Below are 19,339 nucleotides of genomic sequence, written 5' to 3'. Positions count from 1 at the left end.
AGAGAGAGAGAGAGAGAGAGAGAGAGAGAGAGAGAGAGAGAGAGAGAAAGAGTCGAAGAGTGTATTTGTGTACCTGCGTGCGTGAGAGGGAGAGATTCTGTAGCCTCGATTAAACGTTTTCAATCAAACATTTGTTACCGTGGCGCGATGTACCGATATCGCGACGACCGATCATGCTGCAACTAGAATCGACTACGACGACCGGGTAAATCGATAGATGTTTTATTTATTCGTTCGTACAAAGCTCGTCGATGAGTTAGAGGTAACGCGCGAAACAAAAAGGTTCAACGTCGTGGGTGTTCGAAAATCGTTGGTCGACCCGAAGATCGGCAGAATTTTATTCGAATAATAAGACGACGAATAGGGACACCGTAATCTTCTACGTTCATTCAATCGGACGGTTCTTCGAGTAAGCTTCTCTCTGTTCGATGCGAAATTTAATTTAATTTTAAACTTCATTTCGTTCAAAAACTATCCCCATCTTTGCGCTGAAACATTCTTCTCGGAGAGGAAAAGCGAACCCGCGTCGAACACCGACGACGAACCGAGAAGGACCACTCGAGCTTCGAAGTTTTCTCTCCAGCGAGTTCCTCTCGCGATCGCCCCTCAAAAGGAATCGCGGGAGGGGAAAAATTTAGGTGTTCGTACGGTTGGGTATGGAGACAAGCGTTGAAGTCGTTCGGATTCGCGATCAAAACTCATTCAAAATTCCCTCGCCTCGCGTGTTGATAATTGACCCAGTTTTCGAGCGTTATTCGAAGCAGAACCGTACTACGGACGTTTCGACTTCAAAAATACCGTGAAGTGTACGAGGACGAGATTAATGGAGAAAGGTATATGTATTGGAAGGGTGGGTGGAGGGTGGAGGGATGAACTGTAAATCGCGTGATAAGGCGAAGGTCGACCGAGGGAAACGTTCGAGGCTCGAGGTGCTATCGCGCTCGTAATTTGTACTTTATAATACCTTAGGATAAACATCGTTAAAGGGGACACGGAGTTTCGATCCTGACCATCGAACTCGAGACATTAGCGAAACGTACAGGGGTTGAGGGGGAGGCACGTCGCCGTGGCCGATTCAACGTTCGCCGGCTCGAGAATCATTTTTATATAAACGCGCGTTACGTAAGAGCGATCGTTTGTAAGTCGAACCTCGCGTTGCCGAGAACGTCGATGCACGTAAAGTACATGCAATGCAACCAATGCGCGAAACGATGTACACACGCACGCGTGTCGACAAAGATGGCGTCGTACTTCGACATCTTCTAAGTCCTTACGAAGACGGAGTCGAAAGATCGGTCTTTCTTCGTTCGAAACGCGAAAACGATCTATACCTCGCGGACAACTCGTTGCGAGTAAAAAATTTGTAAAATTGGGACTCGAAATAATTGGTCCCCGAGGTAGAGAAATTCGTTTCGCATTCGACGTATTTATACGTAGACCACTCGCGAAAGTACGAGCATTTTCGACCGGGACGTTTAATTGCTGTCGGCACGCGAACGAGTATGTAGCCAGACGCGTGCCTAGGCTGATCGAGAGGTTTCGTTCGTTCCAGCGGCGAGGAGTATTGTATTTCTCGGTTCTTTCGTATACGAACGTGATTTTATTTATTTTCCATTCGCTCGGGGATAACGTGGAAACGAGAAACGATGTTAGTTGACTTCTAGTCGATACAGGGTAGGCCTTTCTCGACGCTGAGTTCGATTATTAGGACATACGATTAGGTTCGTTCTCGCCGATTGGAGGACCCGAAGCCTTGAATTTCGGTCGGGTAGCGTGGATCGGACGAATTCGCGCGTGATATGTCAAGCAGTTGCGAAACCGGGTTGGTCTCGATGAAGACGTGATCCCGCGACGATAGGAGCCTAAGGGCGTCAGCTTGTCGGGCAATTTGCCTCTGTGTGTACACATCGGAACGGGTAAATTTGTTCTCCCTGTTCTCCATCCGGTCGAGCGACGCTGTACCGATTATCGTCAGTTTCGTCGATCGACGAAGAACCTGAGCGGACACTGCGAACGGGACGCACATACAAGCTGAGCCAGAGATGGGTTAAAACTGTATTTGTTTAAAAATATTAACGTGACAAGCTCCCAAGGTTTCAAAACATTCCTAAATGAATCGTTGGTACGTAGAAGTGTTTCGGTACTTAGAGATGTTCCTCGGTTCTTGTACGTTCCAGATGAAATATAATTCGTTTCGTCTACAAAGTTTCATTTTCCTGTTATCCAGGAATCGTTTATTCGGATGAGAGTTTGGCCCATCTCTGGGAGGACGGGCGCATTATGCGTGTTGTACGCGTGAACTGGAAGCGAAACAGAGCAGAAAAGGCGAAGAGGAGAAGACAAATTCCGCTTAAAAGCTTAAAACGTAATTATTCTATTGGCAAACGACAAGGCGCGAACGCACATATCAAAGAGGAAGAGACGTTGACGATTAATAAGATGTAAAACTGATCACTTAGCGGTATTAATAGTGGTATACTTACAAAATCGTAAGATATTTAGGTGGGGGAAAGAGAAAAAGAGATACAAAAAGCGTTACAGAGTTTCTATATGATTAAAGATTATTATATTATAATGCGTATTAAACGAATAAATAATATATATATATATATACTGTTTTCGGGGTCGTGATTCGGGCCTGTCGAGCGAAAATGTTCGATCGCGTGCAGATCGATTGTTGTTGGACGCGGGCGCGCACACACAGACGTACGCACACGCACTACTGTATACTATATAGGGACGTGTGTGTGCGCGTCGCGCGGAGATTGCACGCGTGAAAGATAGTGGCCAGGTAATTATCGATCTTCGGCGTATGCCATGTCTCTTGTGATTAGTTACATAAACACAACACACACACACACACACACAACACACAAAGCCACTTATGTACACATACGTATATACGTGCGATCTCGTTTGTTCCGATTCTGTTTTCACGTATATATATATAAACACAAACACCTACACACACACACACACATATATATACATACATGCATACATACATACATATATATATATTTTATGATTGTCATTGTTGAATTCGTCGCATTACATAGGGTTTTACCCCCGTCCATCGCCGCAGTAGTAGACGTATTGGAATACGACCGTAGTTGAGAGATCCGGATTTTACGAGGTAAACAGAGAAGAAAATGAAAAAACCTAGGTTACCGCTGAACCCTAGCTGGGTACACGGATAAAATGATAAATCTTATAAATAATACAACCATTATACATATATATACATATACATACTTATATTACATACAAGCGCATATAAATATGTAAAGGTTCTAACGTTGTATACGTTCGGGGTGAGAGAATCCGCGGATAGGATGATTTTATTACGGTAACGCTTTCTTTTCGCTCGTGCGTGCGAATATATGTCGTTGTTGGTCCATTTTTCACCCTTTCAGGCCCCTCGCCAGCGAATACAATTCAAAACGAATCGAACACACGAGAGCGAAACGTCCGCGAAGATTCATTCGTTAATTAACCCTTTGCAGACCGGACATTTTGGAGCACGAACGTTAGGGAAACGCAGGAGAACGACGCGTATTCGAAAATTACTCTGTTCGCTGTGCACGCTTTATTTCGATTCGACGTATCGTTACATACGTATCGGGGAAACCAATTTCGATTAATTCACGGCGATTCGTAGACAATTTCCCGATGTATGTCCAAAAAGGTGAAAGTATGTCGTCTGGTATATCCAGCCGCCGTCTGCAAAGGGTGTAATCGTTACGCGCGAGTCTTCTTCTCGCGTAATAAAAATTTATTCGTAGTTATTATGCCCGGAATGCCGTTGAGGAGGTAGCGAATCCCTTAGAATTTTAAATTCCTTCCTTTAATCTTACATTCTTGGATCAAATTTACATAGTTCATTATTTCTACTTGATATTTGCAACTTAATGTCTAGTAGTCGCGCGTGGAGCGCGTTCTCTGTTGAAGTCGAGGCAGGTCTCGTTCCTTCGGGAGTAAAATCACAAGTAGAAACAGGATGCCTTGACTTCGGATACAAACTCTCTATGCGTTTTTATTTTCTTCGAATATTCAAACAGACCAGAGCGCAACGCAAAACGGAAAACTTGTTTACTATCGTAATATGTAAGAGGACAAAATAGGCGAAATAGGGGTATGGCGGCAACGAAAGGGTTAAACTCGGACGCGCAACGACCGAATTCTGTTTCTCGCGGATATTTAGGGTAAATGCGAATTAGACGAAACCCGCATAGCACGTACATATACATATATACATAAATGATAAATATTATGAATTTTACTACGGATTGCAGCGTGCGCGTGCAATTTGCTCGAGAAACAACGAGAGGTCTCGACAAGCGTTCGATTTGACGATTTTTGTGATACCCGTCGATTAACGTTTAAACGGCAAATCGATCTTCTCGATGGACGACCACGCTTTTTCGTTTTTTTTTTTTTTTCGTCTCAGAATATCACGAATAGATGAGGAATAAAATAAAAAAAAAAAAGAGAAAAAAAACAAATTTCGTACTTTGGGCGTCGGGTTTAGAGCCGCGATCCTCGAAGCCAAGTGGGGCGGGGGCGCGGGGGGGGGGGGTGTAAGGGGCAAAAGACAAAAATATGCTGCACCAACGACCACGTGTTATTTACACTTCACGCAGGATGATTTTTGGGCTTATACCTAGAGGAAAAAAGTAAAAAAAAAAAAAAAATAATAAAATAAATAAATCGCTGATCGCGTGGGCGAGTTATGCGCCGACGAGGATTCCGAGCGCGATGAAACAAAAAAGAGCGTAGTGTAAAATCTCGCTGATAAAAAGAAAAAAAAACGAAAAAATGAAAATGTAACAGGCTGATGTTAAATGAAAACGTTGCCACGGTGGGTCCTGGTATCGAACGAGCGACAGGGATCGACGATTGGTCCACGGCCGATCGTTCTTCCGCGATCGAGGATATACATATATCGAGGATGCGTACGCGAAAACGTGCCCGGCGATTTACTCGAGTCGTGCCCCTTTCGATGCGAAAGTGCTTCGAAAGTGTTTGTAAACCCAGCCCGATACGAAATCGATGACAATCGATCGGGGATATCTCCATGTTCGTTCGATGTACCGACGCCACCGCGGCCAACAACCGCGTGCAATAAAACAGAATATATATATTACAATATTAATATCATTATATACAACATTTTTACGGCATATACGAATACGACGTAGAGAAAAAAAAAAAAAAATGCAGGTGAAACAAGTTTAGGATTAATATTACTTGTTGTTGTCTACCATAGCGTTGTAGTTATATACAATACAGGTAGAACATTAACTATAGGCAAGCTGAAGCGTGCGTGAGGGAGAGAGCGAGAGAAAGAGAGAAAGAGAGAACGCGCGAGATACGGTGAGCGAGTGTGCGTGCGTGTGTGTGCGTGTGTGTGCGTGTGGGTGGGTGTGTATATGTGTGTGCGAGAGAGAGAAGAAAGTCAGCGCACTTGTCGAGCGTACATGTTACTATTACGTAATAGCGAATATATATATATTCACATATATATGTACTGTACATATACCTATGTGTATATATATACATACTCGAAGAAGCTAGTTAACTTGAAGCAACCCAACAAACAACAGAAAACAAAAAAATCAATGATTACCAATTATATACAGAAAAATCTATACATATAAACATTAAAGAAAAAAAAAAATGGAAAAAAAAAACGTGTGCCTATGTGCGCACGTGCGTATGCGCGCGTACGTGCGGACACACTTCGACAACTCCCTGAATTCAAACCCCTGTTCCCCTACCGCGCTCCCACCATCGCTACGCCATCAACCTTTCCCAGCCTGCCCCCCCCCCTACCCGCCACTCCTTCTATAACCTCCCCGCTCCTAACCGTTCAATCTGTTCCCCTACTCCACTTTGCCTCTCTGGCTCTCCCTCTCTCCCTACATTCTTCACACGCACTTGCGCACATATCCATGACGCATTACCGTAGCCGTGTTGTGTAGGGAATGTCTTTAACGAATAAGATACGATTTCTCATGTTACATGTTATACGATGAAAAACGCAGCAAAAGTAACTTTAAACAAACATAAACAAAACAAACCAAAAAAAAGAAAAAAAAAATAACAAAAATAATAAGTAAACGAAAACGAAGAATAACGAGACAAACAAAAATCTCTTCTCTGGTCAGTTGCAGGATCGCTCGAACGTTGTCGAATCGATATTCGTCGTTTGTGTGAAAGACGATGAAAACGAAGGAAGAAAAAACAGAAAAAAAAAAAAAAATAGAAACGAAAGAAAGGGAAACATTGAAAGAGCGAAAGGCGGGACGCGAGAGGAAAGACGAAGCGGAAATTTCGTTGACGAACGCGCGTAATCGGTGGAACGGACACGATGAAAACGCGAAACGAATTGGCGAACCAGGGGTAGAATTTTTATCGGGTACAGCGAGCCCTCGACTCGAGCGGTTAATTCGTTTTAGAGCTTTTCCTGCGTAAGCCGCTTTGTATAGATCGTATTCTTTCGAGGACTTTCAGATCGGTGGATGTTTTCATATATCGCGAGACCCACGTTACATCGTTTTCGGCCTTGTTTTAATACTTGTACTAATTTAGAATGTATTCGATATATAGGACGCATGTTGCGACTCGAGGTCTCGCTGTACGCGCGAGATTCATTTCATCGACGTTAAAGCAATTGTTGCGTTCATTAGTTACGAACGAGAGTTTGAAATTTTAAGATTGTTAACGTAAATTTAGGAATGTTGCGAGCAATTTAGTTTTCGTCGCGTCGTTTCCACCAGCTACGCGCTCACTCTGTACATTACAAGTTATTCGTGTTAATTATTCTTATCATTATCATTACTACTGTTACTAAAGATATGTGTATATATGTATGCATGCATAGTGTATATATGTATACATATAGACACGTGCACGCGTGCGTTTGCCAGCCGCGGCGTTCCTTTATTATTCGTGGCTCGATTATTTTTTTTCTCTCTTTCCACCCGCCACCCAGAGATGGACAGAATTTCATTCGAATAGCAATCGACGAATAAAGACGCGAGTATAATGACTTATTCTATTGAACAGTCGTACAGGCCGGTTTTTATTCGTTCGATGTCGAAACGTTACTTCGTTCCAGGAATTCGAATTCCAAGTTTTATTTAACCTGTAACAAATAAAAGATCGATTATCTTTTATTCGTTAGCGAAACTACTTTTCTCTAGATGAGAATTTTGCCCATCTCTGCCGCGACCCGTTTGCTGTGCCAGGGCCAGCGATCGAGCTCCCCTCGTCGCTAGATCAACGAGAATCGGTCGATGAGAAACGACCATCGCTAAATATACGAACGATACACGGTTAGTAACATCACTGGCGATGTGCTGATGCGCTTGATCGTTTATCATCCCTCTCCCACCGTTTACTAGTGCGACATACCCTCACCCCTGTCGTCGTCGTTAAGAAACGCGGTGCTCTTGATTCCCAATCGTTTTTGTATCACGAAATACAGCGATATAGAACCTTCCCGTAATCCCACACGGCGGATACAAAATTGATTTTGGTATTCCCTGTACGTCCTACGTGCGAACCTCTGAAAATATGCGTCCCAGAGGAGTAGAGACGCAAAGGGGTCTCGCGTCATTCGAAAGTCCCTTTAAAGTCACTTTTGAAGTTCTTGAAATTGCTTTCCCTTATTCCAGCCCCCGTGATTACGTTACATCTCCCGTGGTGCTCCACGAGGAATTCGAAATTTCTCAAAAATGGTTTCGGGGTGTATTCGATTCAAGCGTCATTCTCGATCGTTTCCAGTTTCCCTTATTCTAGCTCCCCGTGATTACGTTACATCTCCCGTGGTGCTCCACGAGGAATTCGAAATTCCTCAAAAATGGTTTCGGAATGTATTCGATTCGAGCGTCATTCTAAATCGTTTCCAGTTATTGAGTCTCACCCCGAAAGTGAACAGTCAATTTTAGTTTCGTTTTAGTTCTCATGCACGGACTAATTTACGTAATCCTTTTACCGCGGTCTACGTCGTTCTGGAATAATTCTCATTGAAATCTGTTAACATCTGCGTGAAAAAGTGACCTGCTTCCAGGCTACGAGCGTTCGTTGATCTGATGTGAAATACAGTCACGAAAGTCTACAGTCCAAAACAAACGGAGATAAAATTAATCGAACGAAAAGCGATTGCAAACTGGAGCGCCCGAGAAATAATTGTCATCGCTCTGTTCCAAACTGTAGTTTAAACGATTAAGAACCATTGCCTTTAGGGTATCTCGAAATAATTAAACGAAACGTCTCCCGCGCGTCTTTCCACGAATCGAACATTAGAAGGAATTGGTGGGAAAATGTCTTAAAGATAAAGGTTGTCCCCGCGTCGCACCGGGGACAACCGCGATCGAAGCGTCAGCACATGCGGAGAGAGAGACAAGAGGATGCACGATCTGCGAACAATGCATCGGATATGCGGGTCAACGATGCCAGCGTTGTGCCCAGTTTTCTTTTTTTTTTTTTTTTTTCTTACACTTAACTTTGACCGAGAGAGTCCTCACGGCACGGCGTAGATGGGAAAAGTCGGGCGGTGGGTTATCGATCATTAAGAAGCAGATATACATATATACGCATTATTCCGTACCAAGTACGGCTAGGGGCTAACCGAGTAATTTAATATAGAATTAAAACAGTCAACTGTATCGCGATTAACGGAGCACGAACGAAGAAAGGCCTGCATCGACCATCTTTCCTCCACACTTTTAAAACCCGATAATCCCCCTAACCCCTCCGAGAACCCTTTTTTCCCCGCCCCCGTTATTCTAACGACCCTGCCTCCCCGTGACCCTCAACAAAAACAAGACAACATATTGTAATCTATTGTAGATTGTTGTAGATAAATTATACGGTTTTGACCGTACATTGTTACTTTTTGTCGACAATATAAAATACACAGATATATAAGTAAATTGTATCGCGTCCGCGTTATTTCCCTTCGCGCGTACGTTCCACGAGAAGATGGCACGGGAAAAAGGATCTCTGGAAACGACGGGTAAGTGCGACGGTTTCATGTAAATTACGTTTAATCCAATACAATGTAAAAAAAAAAAAATGATACAGGAAGTGAAGAGTTAAACAAGCGCGTACTCGATGTTTTCTTCGTACCGCGTTTCAACGCTTTGGTAATTATTTACATTCGGTACTGGAACTAACTTATTCCAAAACTGATTTTAAACGTCAGTGAGTGACTGTTGGCATGCTAGGCGAGCCCACCACGTCTATTATGTCCGCCTTAACCTCGGGCTCCGTTTTTGGTAGTAATGCGGGAGGTATCGTTAACGTCTGAAAATTGAATATCGGTATTAATCGCCAAGACGAAAATTATATATACAATTAACGTTAGAATGTTACCTTTCCGGGAGCTAAAGCTTCGTATTGATGCCTTAACGATTGTAATTCGTAATCGCACGTTGATAATGCGCTTCTAAGTTCGTAATGTAGCACGATGTCGCTTCTTAATTCGTTGAATTGTTGACATATTTGCTCCGTAGGTGGCGGGTTTAATTCTAGAAAGAAGAACGTATCAATATCCGAAGTAATATCCGAGTAAATCATCGAAGTTACGTATACCTAGTCGCAGTTCGTTGAGCATTTGTTCGATACCCTTCATTTTCTTCTGGCCTAAACTACTTGGCAACTTTATTCTCTGAGAACGAAGCGACACGCCGCTATTTTTAAAATCTGGAAACTTGATTCCAGCTGATTCCACGGTCTAAAATTTTCGTTTGTACATGTACATATCAACATGAATTTAGTGTCTATAAAGTAGTATACGAAGATAAACTGTTATTGTAGGTAAATTATTTACATGAGAAGTATCAGTCTTATTTGGTCTATTTCTAGCGGAAGCGCCGCTTTTTTTCGTTGGTTTTCTTTCATTCTTTCTCGGATCGGCTTGATGATCGGCTGCCGTTATTAATTTTTGTAAGTCTTGCGTTTTCCTATCCCTCTCCTTCTTTCTTTGTTCAATTTTTCTTAATTCGGCCAGTAGCATTTGTTCTTCTTCCACTTGTTCGGGCGTTCTCTCGAACAACTTCTTTAATTGTTCTTTCCTACGTTTTTCGTGTTCTGCATCAAATATATAAACCTTATCAGTGTGAGACTTTGCCTTGGTTAAAGCAGCACACACTTGATAATACCTAAACATTTGTAGTTATTCGTATAAGTAATTGAGAATGTAAGAATAGACCTGAAAAGCGTGCAACGGTTACTTGCCTTTCTTTTAAATCCTCTACAGTTCTTGCAGGAAACTTTGTTCGATCCCACCTATCTTTGATTATAATAAACCTAAGATCGAACCTTCTACACAAATCGAACAGGTGATCGGTCTCTGCTCTAGTCCAACCATTTGTAACCAAATGTTGAACATATTCTGCATTGGTATACGTCGGAATAGGAACCTTTTTATTGAATTTAGCAAAGGGATATTCTTTCCCTGCATCCGCGACTCGTCTCCAATGATGGAAAACTGCGCCATCCGTTCTCGCGGGATTAGTGAACAGCGTCCATTTCCATGGCCTAACTTTTTTCATACCAAGCTTGGCTCGAACTTGTTTATATCCTTTCGCTGTATCCGTCGGAAACAGTGGTGGTACGTCGTTGTTGTCCTTACACAACAATGCAAACACTTCGCGATGCATGCCCTCCGGCCTTTTCGGTACTTTGTATTCATATTTTTTCCGATTCTTTTTGTCGGTGCCTATAATCGATTCTTTTGTAAGTTCACTGGTAGTGGGTACCTCGATATCTAATATATCACGTACATCTGCCATTCTGTTAATTAACGACGAACTTTCGTTTCTCCGCTGTTACGACGATTCTTCTTTTGAGGTTATTTATCCTACGATGACAACATTTAATGAATTGATTGCTATTTTTGAAGGTGTATGCAACAGGAAGCACGTGGTAGTTAGGCACAAAGAGGCTAAGCTATGATTACATTTGTAACACACACACACAATTGTTAAAAAATAACCTTTCTTTGCAAACTGAAGTACGATTATGTGCCTGACATGTTGCGAGAATATATATAGATATATAGGTACCTGTGTTGCGATTCATGGACCGAGAAACAGTACAGCCATCTCGCGGACAAAAGGACGAACTAATTTTGGTAACTTTCTACATTAAAACGCCCAATTTCGTTATTGTTCATATGCAAACATGTGATTTACAATTGTTACCAAGGTTAGAGCAAAGAAAATCATTCGTAATTATATGAAATATACTATTTTTAATAATATTTTATTCAGTACAAGGATAATGCAGATTTCTATCCTAGTGGCGCCACCGGTGGCAAAACACCCAAGTACACCCATTCGTAATTATATGAAATATACTATTTTTAATAATATTTTATTCAATACAAGGATAATGCAGATTTCTATCCTAGTGGCGCCACCGGTGGCAAAACACCCAAGTTTATAGTTGACGTAGTTAATAATAATTTGTTATTATTAACTATAATCACAACACAGACACGGAGGATCATTCGTGATTATGCCATATATATTATTTTTAATAATATTTTATTCAGTACAAGGATAATGCAGATTTCTATCCTAGTGGCGCCACCGGTGGCAAAACACTCAAGTTTATAGTTGACGTAGTTAATAATAATTTGTTATTATTAACTATAATCACAACAACAGACACGGAGGATCATTCGTGATTATGCCATATATATTATTTTTAAAAATATTTTATGTAATTTACTGTATTTATTAAAATAAAAATATAGGTCGATTATATACTCGCCTGGATATCGAATTGCCTTTCACCAGGGGCGCTCCGGAACAGAGCAGTAAAGTAGAATACACTGTATTCGAAGGACAAACACTCCGCTTCCTTATCTTATTTCGATAATCAACGTTATTAAAAATGACGTAGGGCATATACGGAGTTAAATAGATGATATCACGTTGTTATAATTACATGGATGTGTACTTATCATTGTAATTAAATATCGTTATTTACGATGTCGCATTAACACCGTCGATGTTCTGTCATGGCTTGCACTCTATATTTAGTTAGATTATACTCTACCACGGTTAATATATTACGGGTCTGAAATCTTTCGTTTACTGTCTGATCCTTGGTTTACGAATACTTCGAAAGAGCCAAGTTCTTTCTCAGTTATAAGCTCTGGTTATTAAAATTGACGAAGGAGAAAAAACGCAAAAGTAGAGTAGTAAACGAGTGTTAAAAATATTTTATTGTCTACATCGTTGTGTTTTAAACTGATTGAAATTTCATAATAGCAACCGAACCTCTATGTTTCGAAATCGAATGGTTACAGGAGAGCATTATATAAACGAACTCAGGGGAAACGTTGAATTTAGCGGCGTCCACAAAGAGAGCAACTCCATGACAGTGTCTATTATCACCATACTGTCGATGGATAGCTCTCTTCATAGCACACGCTTTCTCTTCTTACTCTTCCTTTAATTCCTTCGTGACAATTTGTAAAAAATAATCGTTTCTCCGTATGTTGTATCCAGGCTCCAAAAAGAATCTGCACGTTACACTTCTTGTAACCGTTGCTTCGTATCAATGTTCGCGCATATGTGTGTATAACGTTTGAATATTAATTCGTTTCCGAAATATTATTTTCGATCGAAAGATTGAAATTCTGTTTAACAAGTCGTACGGGATTTGGTACGAACCAAGCAGATCGGTAAACCAAATGAAAATAGCGAAGTGGGAGGCAGAAATTGTCGCTGTAGCGGAGCGTAGCAGCTTCACTTGTTATCAGGAAGGTGCGAGCAGCCACCTTCCTCTTTAGCGCCGCCATCTGATTGCGCGGTAAACACAACCTCCGTGCGTTAGCTCGTGCCAAGAGTCGTTAACACTTCTCCTTCTTCTTCTTTATCCCGACGTTCTTGTTCGACCATTCGAGCCTAAAAGATACAATGAACTTGAAATGAAATCGATGCTCGATCACGGAAATAATAGCCGGTACGATACGAAGATTGCAACAATATCCAATAATAGATTTCGGATACCGTCGAGCGCACGATACAAAGGGTCGAATTCCGACTTGGTCGGAATTTATTATATCGATACGAGATAAGTTCGAATAATTCGCCTCGTCGATAACAGTTATCTGACACCGTTTGCCGGTAAGGGAATGGTAACAATTACAGATTTCCTGCAATTTCTAAAAATATTCATTTCACCGAGGCAACCTTCGAGGATCAAAGAGAAATAAAAAGATTCGTCGTGTTACGAATTACTATTATCGTGTTAGCTATAATTAACGGGTATTAACTACTTTCCAAATAAACCGGGAGAAATGAATTCAATGGTAGCGTGGTAATCTCGCGTTTTATTTACTCAGTTGACATTTTCACTGGTTACGAGAACAACTGTTTAAACAGATAAACATTTGGAGTAATTTAATCATATTTAGATATTTCTCCTTGGTATCTTTCTTTTCTATTTCTTATCGGCCATAGGAATTCCTTGAAAGTGGAATACGTTACGACGCCGACGCCGACGCGACGCCTGTAGTACCTTGCCGATGAGTATTCGCAAATAAGTGTATTAAACAGCTAGAAAACACGTGATCAAAGTTGTTTTCTAAATTATCTACAAGCACAAAATACTCCCATGGAAACCTTCGGTCGTACAAAAGTATGGACGCGAAAAGAAAATTTTCACGGAGCTGAACAATGAAGTGTCCTTCGCGATGATTCGGGTAATCGGAACGAGAAATATCGTACTGTTTCCATGCTGTTCTATTACGTTGCCGAAGGATCAATAAAAACATTCGTTTGTTAAACCTGATGACAAATATCGAATATCGTCTTTGAGAGAAGCCAACGATTGCGCGTTATCAGTAGACGGCACGATAACGCGATAACGAGTTGACTCGTACCGATATTACCGAAAATCCTTTGGTAATACGTAGCTTCTTTCTACCTGGCTTTTTTTCGCAACTCGCTTGAAATATAGACGCGAGATTCGATCGCGGAATAAACGATAAAATCATCGTCGAAATCTTCCATCTTCTTTTTATTCGAAAGGAAGAAGAGATACGCGATTAGATATGAAACGATAGCACAACAATTTCATTATCAACGTCAACTTGTCTTTCGTCACGATGGTTAATTACTAACCGGCGCGATTAACAGGATGAAATACAGCGAAATACTTGGATCCAATATGCGCGCTATTTGAATATCACTCCTGAATTTAAAAAAAAAAAAAAAAAAAGAAAGAAAATATATATATCGAATTGAGTAACATTCTTTTCGAGAAAGAAACACTCTGCCGAATAGTTGAAATTTCTCGGTATATGTGTGTATAGAAATAGTAAGCTGGACGTGTTAGAAAACATAGTTTATTAAAAACAATTTTGATCTTTTGAAGCAATCCTTCTAAACGCGTATACGTTTTCGTTTTCACGCTAGTCGACACGGAACAAAACACGAAAGAGTTTTGCAATGGAGTATGATTTGTAATATTCCCAAGGAGCAATTGTAATTGTACTCTCTAACATGTATAGATTATATTCTGCAATGTATCAAATATGATTCGTAACGAACATCTAACGAAACTTTCCACCATAGAACATAATTTATAGTCGCTTAAAAAAGTATTATTCTCGAGACACGATAACACTCCGAATATCTTTGGTGGCTGAAAATTCAATATTGTTATCGTGGTCGCTGTAAAAGTTTCATTGCCCGTGCACGCATGTTACATAATCATCGTTCCAAGCGCGAAGCTAACGTCGTGTGTTCTCTAGCAGCAATTATACCCCTCGAATTTACACATGAAAAGAGTACGACACGAAGAATTCCAGCTGTGGCTGCACGAGGTTGCGGGTACTCGTTCGACGCTAAACTTGCGCGCCTTTAGCGAAATCGAATTTTCTGTTTTCCTTCGAAGAATTATATCGTTCGGCGATATATTCGCCAATCAGCTATTTGATTACTTTTTTAGCGGACGGAAGAGAAAGAAAATAATGTATTTTAAAAGAATCTCCGCCGGTCCTTGGCGAACTTACCTGATCGGTATCCCCGGTACCACGATACGCCTGGTCGCGGTAGACATCCGGATGAACGTGCATTCCGGCTCGATGGTCTCTCCTCGTCCTCGATGCATGTCCTCGTCGATGAACAAGAAGTAGAAAAATAGCCGAAAACGAGAAACGTACAACGAACCGATGAATAAGAGGAAAGAAAGAGAAAAGAAACGAGCGAGAGAGTTAATGAACGAGAGTGAGCGGGTGGGTGGAATGGATGAGAAAAAAGAGAAAGAAGAGAGAAGAAATGAAGACTGACGAACAACTTTTGCAGAACAAACGAACGAAGAGGTTCAAGAACGAGTGACGTGGATGTCTCTCCGGGCCGACTCATATACTCTACCTGCGCTGATCTGACGTCACGGGTATGCTTCTTATCAAGCAGGAGCACCAACACCTGTAAGCTCGCACCTGTACGACGGAACTTGGCGCCGATGGGAACGCCCTGAGCTGAATTTTCATATAAAAGAAGCTTTCAACGGTAAGCGCTGCTGCGATCAACGTGTTTATCACGAGTCAATTTTATTCGATATCGTACAAGACACACCTCTAGTCGTTCTGCGTACGCTTCCACAGAGATTTGTTATTTCGAAATTCATTTGAAAATTCAAGCATCGCGCAAAACTAGCTGGAACTGTCGCTAACTTACGAGGATGGACCGCGAGGATCTAAAAAATAAGAAACACAAAAAGTAATAATTATAAAGCTTCTGTCTTTATACAATAAAAGCGAACGAACATTTCTCCAACGACGTCGCATTAAACGAATGTATATGGCGCTACGTACTTATTCGAATCAACCCTCGAGCTGAGATAATCGATTACGGAATGTTAGTTCCTAACATGAACTTTGTAGTTTGTATAGCACCAAAAATTATAGCACCAAACACCGTAAACGTCGATCCATTTTTTTTTTTCTCTCGACTATGCAAAACAACTCTTATTTCCCCAAGAATCGAGATAAGGCGATCGAGAGGCCAACGGGTACCAACCAACAGGCAGCCGAGAACGTCAACCATGTTCTCGAAATCTTGAGAAATGGGATGAATTTACAGCCGTAGGACTGGCGAACGATATCAACATGCAAGAGCAAACGCTATAGTTAAAGGTAAACACAGTTTACGTGAAACGGAAAAGGAGGCAGAATACGAAGAGATAGAAACGGGACATAGTTGCGCCGACAACGTCGATGTCACGCACGTTTACGTGGAGCGTTGCACCTTATCTCGTGTCCCATTTTCATCATCGTGGTCGGTTTTGTCGTTCTTATTGTTAGTTCTTACACAATTCTAATCGGTAGAAACCGTCGCTTTATTGTTCGAAGCCATTACGTTTAAATACAGCCACGCAGTCGTGCACAGTTTCGTTATAATTATAATTCTGATATTGGAATCACATCGTGATCGTGGAGCGATTGCCACCGGTAGCCAATGGTTTGCCCCTAAAACCGAAAAATTGTTCGTTAGCCTTCGACGATCGTTTAATGTTTAGCTTCTCGAATCACCTGCACGCGTCCTGAAACGTTTTTCTAACTTGATCGAGCATCTGCTTGTACATCGCAAGGTCCGAAGCTTTTTCCTGCTGAACTATACTTAATCTCGCCTTCGTTGCGAGACATTCCTCTTGGAGCAATTCCATTCTATAAAACGCATCATCGTTAAAATGGATAAAGAATGTATTTGCGTTTCGTTTACGGAAAAATTCTTTCGTAGCTTACTTGAACCGTGCCTGTTCAGCATCGATACATTCATCGTTGGTCTTCGACGACCTAGGCAATAACCTTGGCTTGTACCCCGTATCGATCCTCGCGTTCCCCGCTCTTTCTGTCTCCAATTTTCGAAGCTTCGATACCAATTTCGCCGATTTCTTCCTTTCGTCGCGCAAACAATTCTGTAATTTCCGTCCGTAACGAGGAATCGTAAAATTCACCTCGGCGATCAAATTCACTGGTGATAAAAAGCTTACCGAAAGACCGTCAACGTCGCTTCTCTCCTTGTCCAATCGCCTGTTCAGTACGATTATTAATTCCAACAGTCTTTCCCTTTCAGCCTCGGCAGCAAGAGCCAGCGTTACGTATTCGTTCGGTTCCCACGAATTTCGGAAACTAAGCGGAGGGCTGATAGGATTCATACTATTTACGTAGATATCCGTTTGAATAGTCCTCTGGACTCCTAACGATCCGAGACTCGAAGCAGTTCCGTCTCTAAAATCGACGTTACGCTCATGCAGAGTCCTATCGATCATTTTCACCGCCGACCGTCTTAAACATTTAAAAAGTCCTCGAACCTCAACTTATCGATCTCGATCTCCCGCTCTTCCAGTCTCCTCCGTAGTCGATCGATTTGCAACTGCGCGGATTGCAAGTCGTTCCTCAAGGCCGTACACTCGCGTTCGCTCTTCTCCTCTTTATTTTTCATATCTATCTCGCGGTCCTGGTGCTTCATCTCCATCGTCTTTAGTCGATTCTATGAATTTTCCACGCTTTAGACCGAAAAAGACAAACGGAGTCGAGAACGCGCGACCCTCGACACTTACGCTAAGCGTCTCGATCAAATGATCGTCGTGAGATCTCTTCTCGTTCAGTACCGCGATGTTTCCTTTCATTACATTCAGTTCGTGTTCTAGTACTTTGATCCTAGCCTTCGAAGCTTCCAATTTCCTCTTGTGACCTTCGATGGCTATCTCGGATTGCCGAAGTTGCTTCATTAAATTCTCGATTTGTTGCCGTCTTTCTTTCTCGACGTTACGAAGATTGGAGAAATTCTTCCGATCCATAGACGCTAAGAAAGAACGATGTTAAACTTGTTGCAATCAAATTTTTTACTCCGTACCAATGGATATCTTTTGGGTTCCTTCGTAGTCCGATAATCTCGACTGCAACTCCGTCACCTTCTGTTGCAACAAACGAATCTGCTCGGCTCTTCCTCGCCATCCACCCGGTTGATTCGATAGATTATTTATGTTGACATTCTCGCCCACTTCGCTGCACAGTAACTACGTTCACATCTTTAAAGATTATTTCATCTTTCACGACTAGAGCGTTTAGATTACCGATCAAACATTAATTTCATAAATCTCCGAAGCAAATCTGCGAAATATTGTTTATTAGAATAAATAACATACCTTGTGCAATTTGTTAATGTCCTGCTTAAGACTAGCGCAAGTATTTTTAGACTCGTATAATTTCGTTTGAGTTTGCTGCAACTTGTCGATCAGATGTTTCATCCGATCCTCGTCATCCTTCGTTTGACTGTTCCCGGTACCTTTGTCAACGATACTATCCTGGATCTCGATCATGATACATATTTACAATGATAAAATAAATTGTAACAAATTACAAGCTATCAGGTTTGTTACATTTTCATTTCTGTTCATTACGCAAATTGTTTCCATATTTTGTATAAAAATCATAGAATCCAATAATATGTAAACTCACTCTCTTGAGAGGAGTGCAAACGTTTTCTTTCGTGTATTTCGTTCTTCTCCTCGTTCTTTTTATTAGCCAAATTTACTTGGAGAGTTTTACACTTGGACTTGAGAACTTCGATCTCAGCTACTTGCTCTCTACACCTCTTGCTAAGCTCGATTATCTTCGTGGCGGCTATCTCGTTGGGTTTTCCCAAAATTGTCGTCGCTTGAACCGTTTCCACGGTTTCCTGGTTCTTCTGAATCTTTTCTTCTGCTTCCTCGAGTGCTCGACGTAGACAACCATTTTCGGCAATCAGATCCTGCCGTTTATTTCGATCATTAATCTTTCTTTAGCTAGTGCTTTTTCTTCGATTAACAAACATAAATAAATAGTTTTCCCTTATGCGGAGAGGATCCGCATAAAGGTGTGAAAACTTACACAACTAACTAATTGTTACATCCTTCCTATTCCCCGTTTTCCCTTATCGATACAGTGGTGAAATATTCTATTTACCTGAATTCGATTCCGTAAAAATAGATTTAATTCTTTCGGAAAAATAATATTGTCGGGTAGCTCGGCCTGAGACAGATGAAACGATTTAATTTTCTTATCGCTTATTTTACATAGTCAACACGATCCTGTACCTCTGTAAACTCGTTTCTCCATACAACTGTTGCCTCAAAATCGAAAGAGTCGCATGTTTCATCTTGTGTTGTCATACGTTTCACTTCCGATTCAGACATTTTTTACAGCAAACCATAAATTTCGCTTAACTAACCTCTTATATCAGAGAATGAAATGTATAACATTTTGTACAAATAAGAATTTATACTTTTGACGTTACGAGAATCGTCAGACATCCGATTT

At 41.3% G+C, this 19,339-nt stretch overlaps 3 protein-coding genes and 1 long non-coding RNA gene across 10 annotated transcripts in view; 1 reads left to right on the top strand and 3 right to left on the bottom strand.

Annotated features, from left to right (window-relative positions):
* Window positions 1-5,662, top strand: part of LOC128890712 (sodium/potassium/calcium exchanger Nckx30C) — a 176,222-nt gene extending 170,560 nt beyond the window's left edge. For all 6 annotated transcript variants that reach the window (XM_054149463.1, XM_054149462.1, XM_054149460.1 and 3 more), the window contains one exon: window positions 1-5,662. This exon is cut by the window's left edge and continues 6,040 nt beyond it. The gene's annotated coding sequence lies outside the window, so the exon portion shown is untranslated.
* A 492-nt stretch (window positions 5,663-6,154) lies between these two features.
* On the bottom strand, window positions 6,155-11,081 carry LOC128890718 (DNA methyltransferase 1-associated protein 1). 2 transcript variants are annotated; one of them, XM_054149487.1, is made up of 6 exons: window positions 10,797-11,080; window positions 10,249-10,732; window positions 9,842-10,172; window positions 9,604-9,745; window positions 9,385-9,539; window positions 6,155-9,315 (listed from the first exon to the last, which is right to left on the bottom strand). In XM_054149487.1, the coding sequence occupies exons 2-6, from the start codon at window positions 10,671-10,673 to the stop codon at window positions 9,211-9,213; spliced, it is 1,158 nt and encodes a 385-aa protein (XP_054005462.1). In that variant the 5' UTR covers window positions 10,674-10,732; window positions 10,797-11,080; the 3' UTR covers window positions 6,155-9,210. The 2 variants fall into 2 exon arrangements, with proteins under 2 accessions (XP_054005462.1, XP_054005461.1); XM_054149486.1 differs by having other exon boundaries at window positions 10,249-11,081.
* Window positions 11,082-12,101: 1,020 nt separating this feature from the next.
* Window positions 12,102-16,212, bottom strand: LOC128890724 (uncharacterized). The gene is made up of 3 exons (XR_008460663.1): window positions 15,851-16,212; window positions 15,047-15,732; window positions 12,102-12,932 (listed from the first exon to the last, which is right to left on the bottom strand). It is a non-coding gene; the product is annotated as an uncharacterized LOC128890724 (long non-coding RNA).
* A 167-nt stretch (window positions 16,213-16,379) lies between these two features.
* LOC128890720 (uncharacterized) lies at window positions 16,380-18,137 on the bottom strand. The gene is made up of 6 exons (XM_054149489.1): window positions 17,599-18,137; window positions 17,350-17,528; window positions 17,029-17,266; window positions 16,781-16,953; window positions 16,568-16,702; window positions 16,380-16,504 (listed from the first exon to the last, which is right to left on the bottom strand). Exons 1-6 carry the CDS (start codon window positions 17,836-17,838, stop codon window positions 16,456-16,458), a joined length of 1,014 nt encoding a protein of 337 aa, XP_054005464.1. The 5' UTR covers window positions 17,839-18,137; the 3' UTR covers window positions 16,380-16,455.
* Between the last annotated feature and the right edge of the window lie 1,202 nt (window positions 18,138-19,339).

This window comes from Hylaeus anthracinus, unplaced genomic scaffold (assembly GCF_026225885.1).
Source record: "Hylaeus anthracinus isolate JK02 unplaced genomic scaffold, UHH_iyHylAnth1.0_haploid 12001, whole genome shotgun sequence".
NCBI classification, from domain to species: Eukaryota; Metazoa; Arthropoda; class Insecta; order Hymenoptera; family Colletidae; genus Hylaeus; species Hylaeus anthracinus.
Note: the sequence above shows the minus strand (reverse complement) of the source record. Positions and strands in the feature narration are given on the sequence as shown.

Excerpts from the sequence above, each read along its gene's own strand:
- LOC128890718 (XM_054149486.1), bottom strand. The coding sequence starts at position 10,805 with ATGGCAGATGTACGTGATATATTAGATATCGAGGTACCCACTACCAGT. Across the intron at positions 10,173-10,248 it reads GTAGAGGATTTAAAAGAAAG|GTATTATCAAGTGTGTGCTG; the intron begins GCAAGTAACCGT and ends ACAAATGTTTAG. Across the intron at positions 9,746-9,841 it reads ATAAGACTGATACTTCTCAT|ACCGTGGAATCAGCTGGAAT; the intron begins GTAAATAATTTA and ends CGAAAATTTTAG.
- LOC128890720 (XM_054149489.1), bottom strand. The coding sequence starts at position 17,838 with ATGGATCGGAAGAATTTCTCCAATCTTCGTAACGTCGAGAAAGAAAGA. Across the intron at positions 17,529-17,598 it reads ATTTGATCGAGACGCTTAGC|AATCGACTAAAGACGATGGA; the intron begins GTAAGTGTCGAG and ends GAAAATTCATAG. Across the intron at positions 16,703-16,780 it reads GCTGAACAGGCACGGTTCAA|AATGGAATTGCTCCAAGAGG; the intron begins GTAAGCTACGAA and ends TGCGTTTTATAG.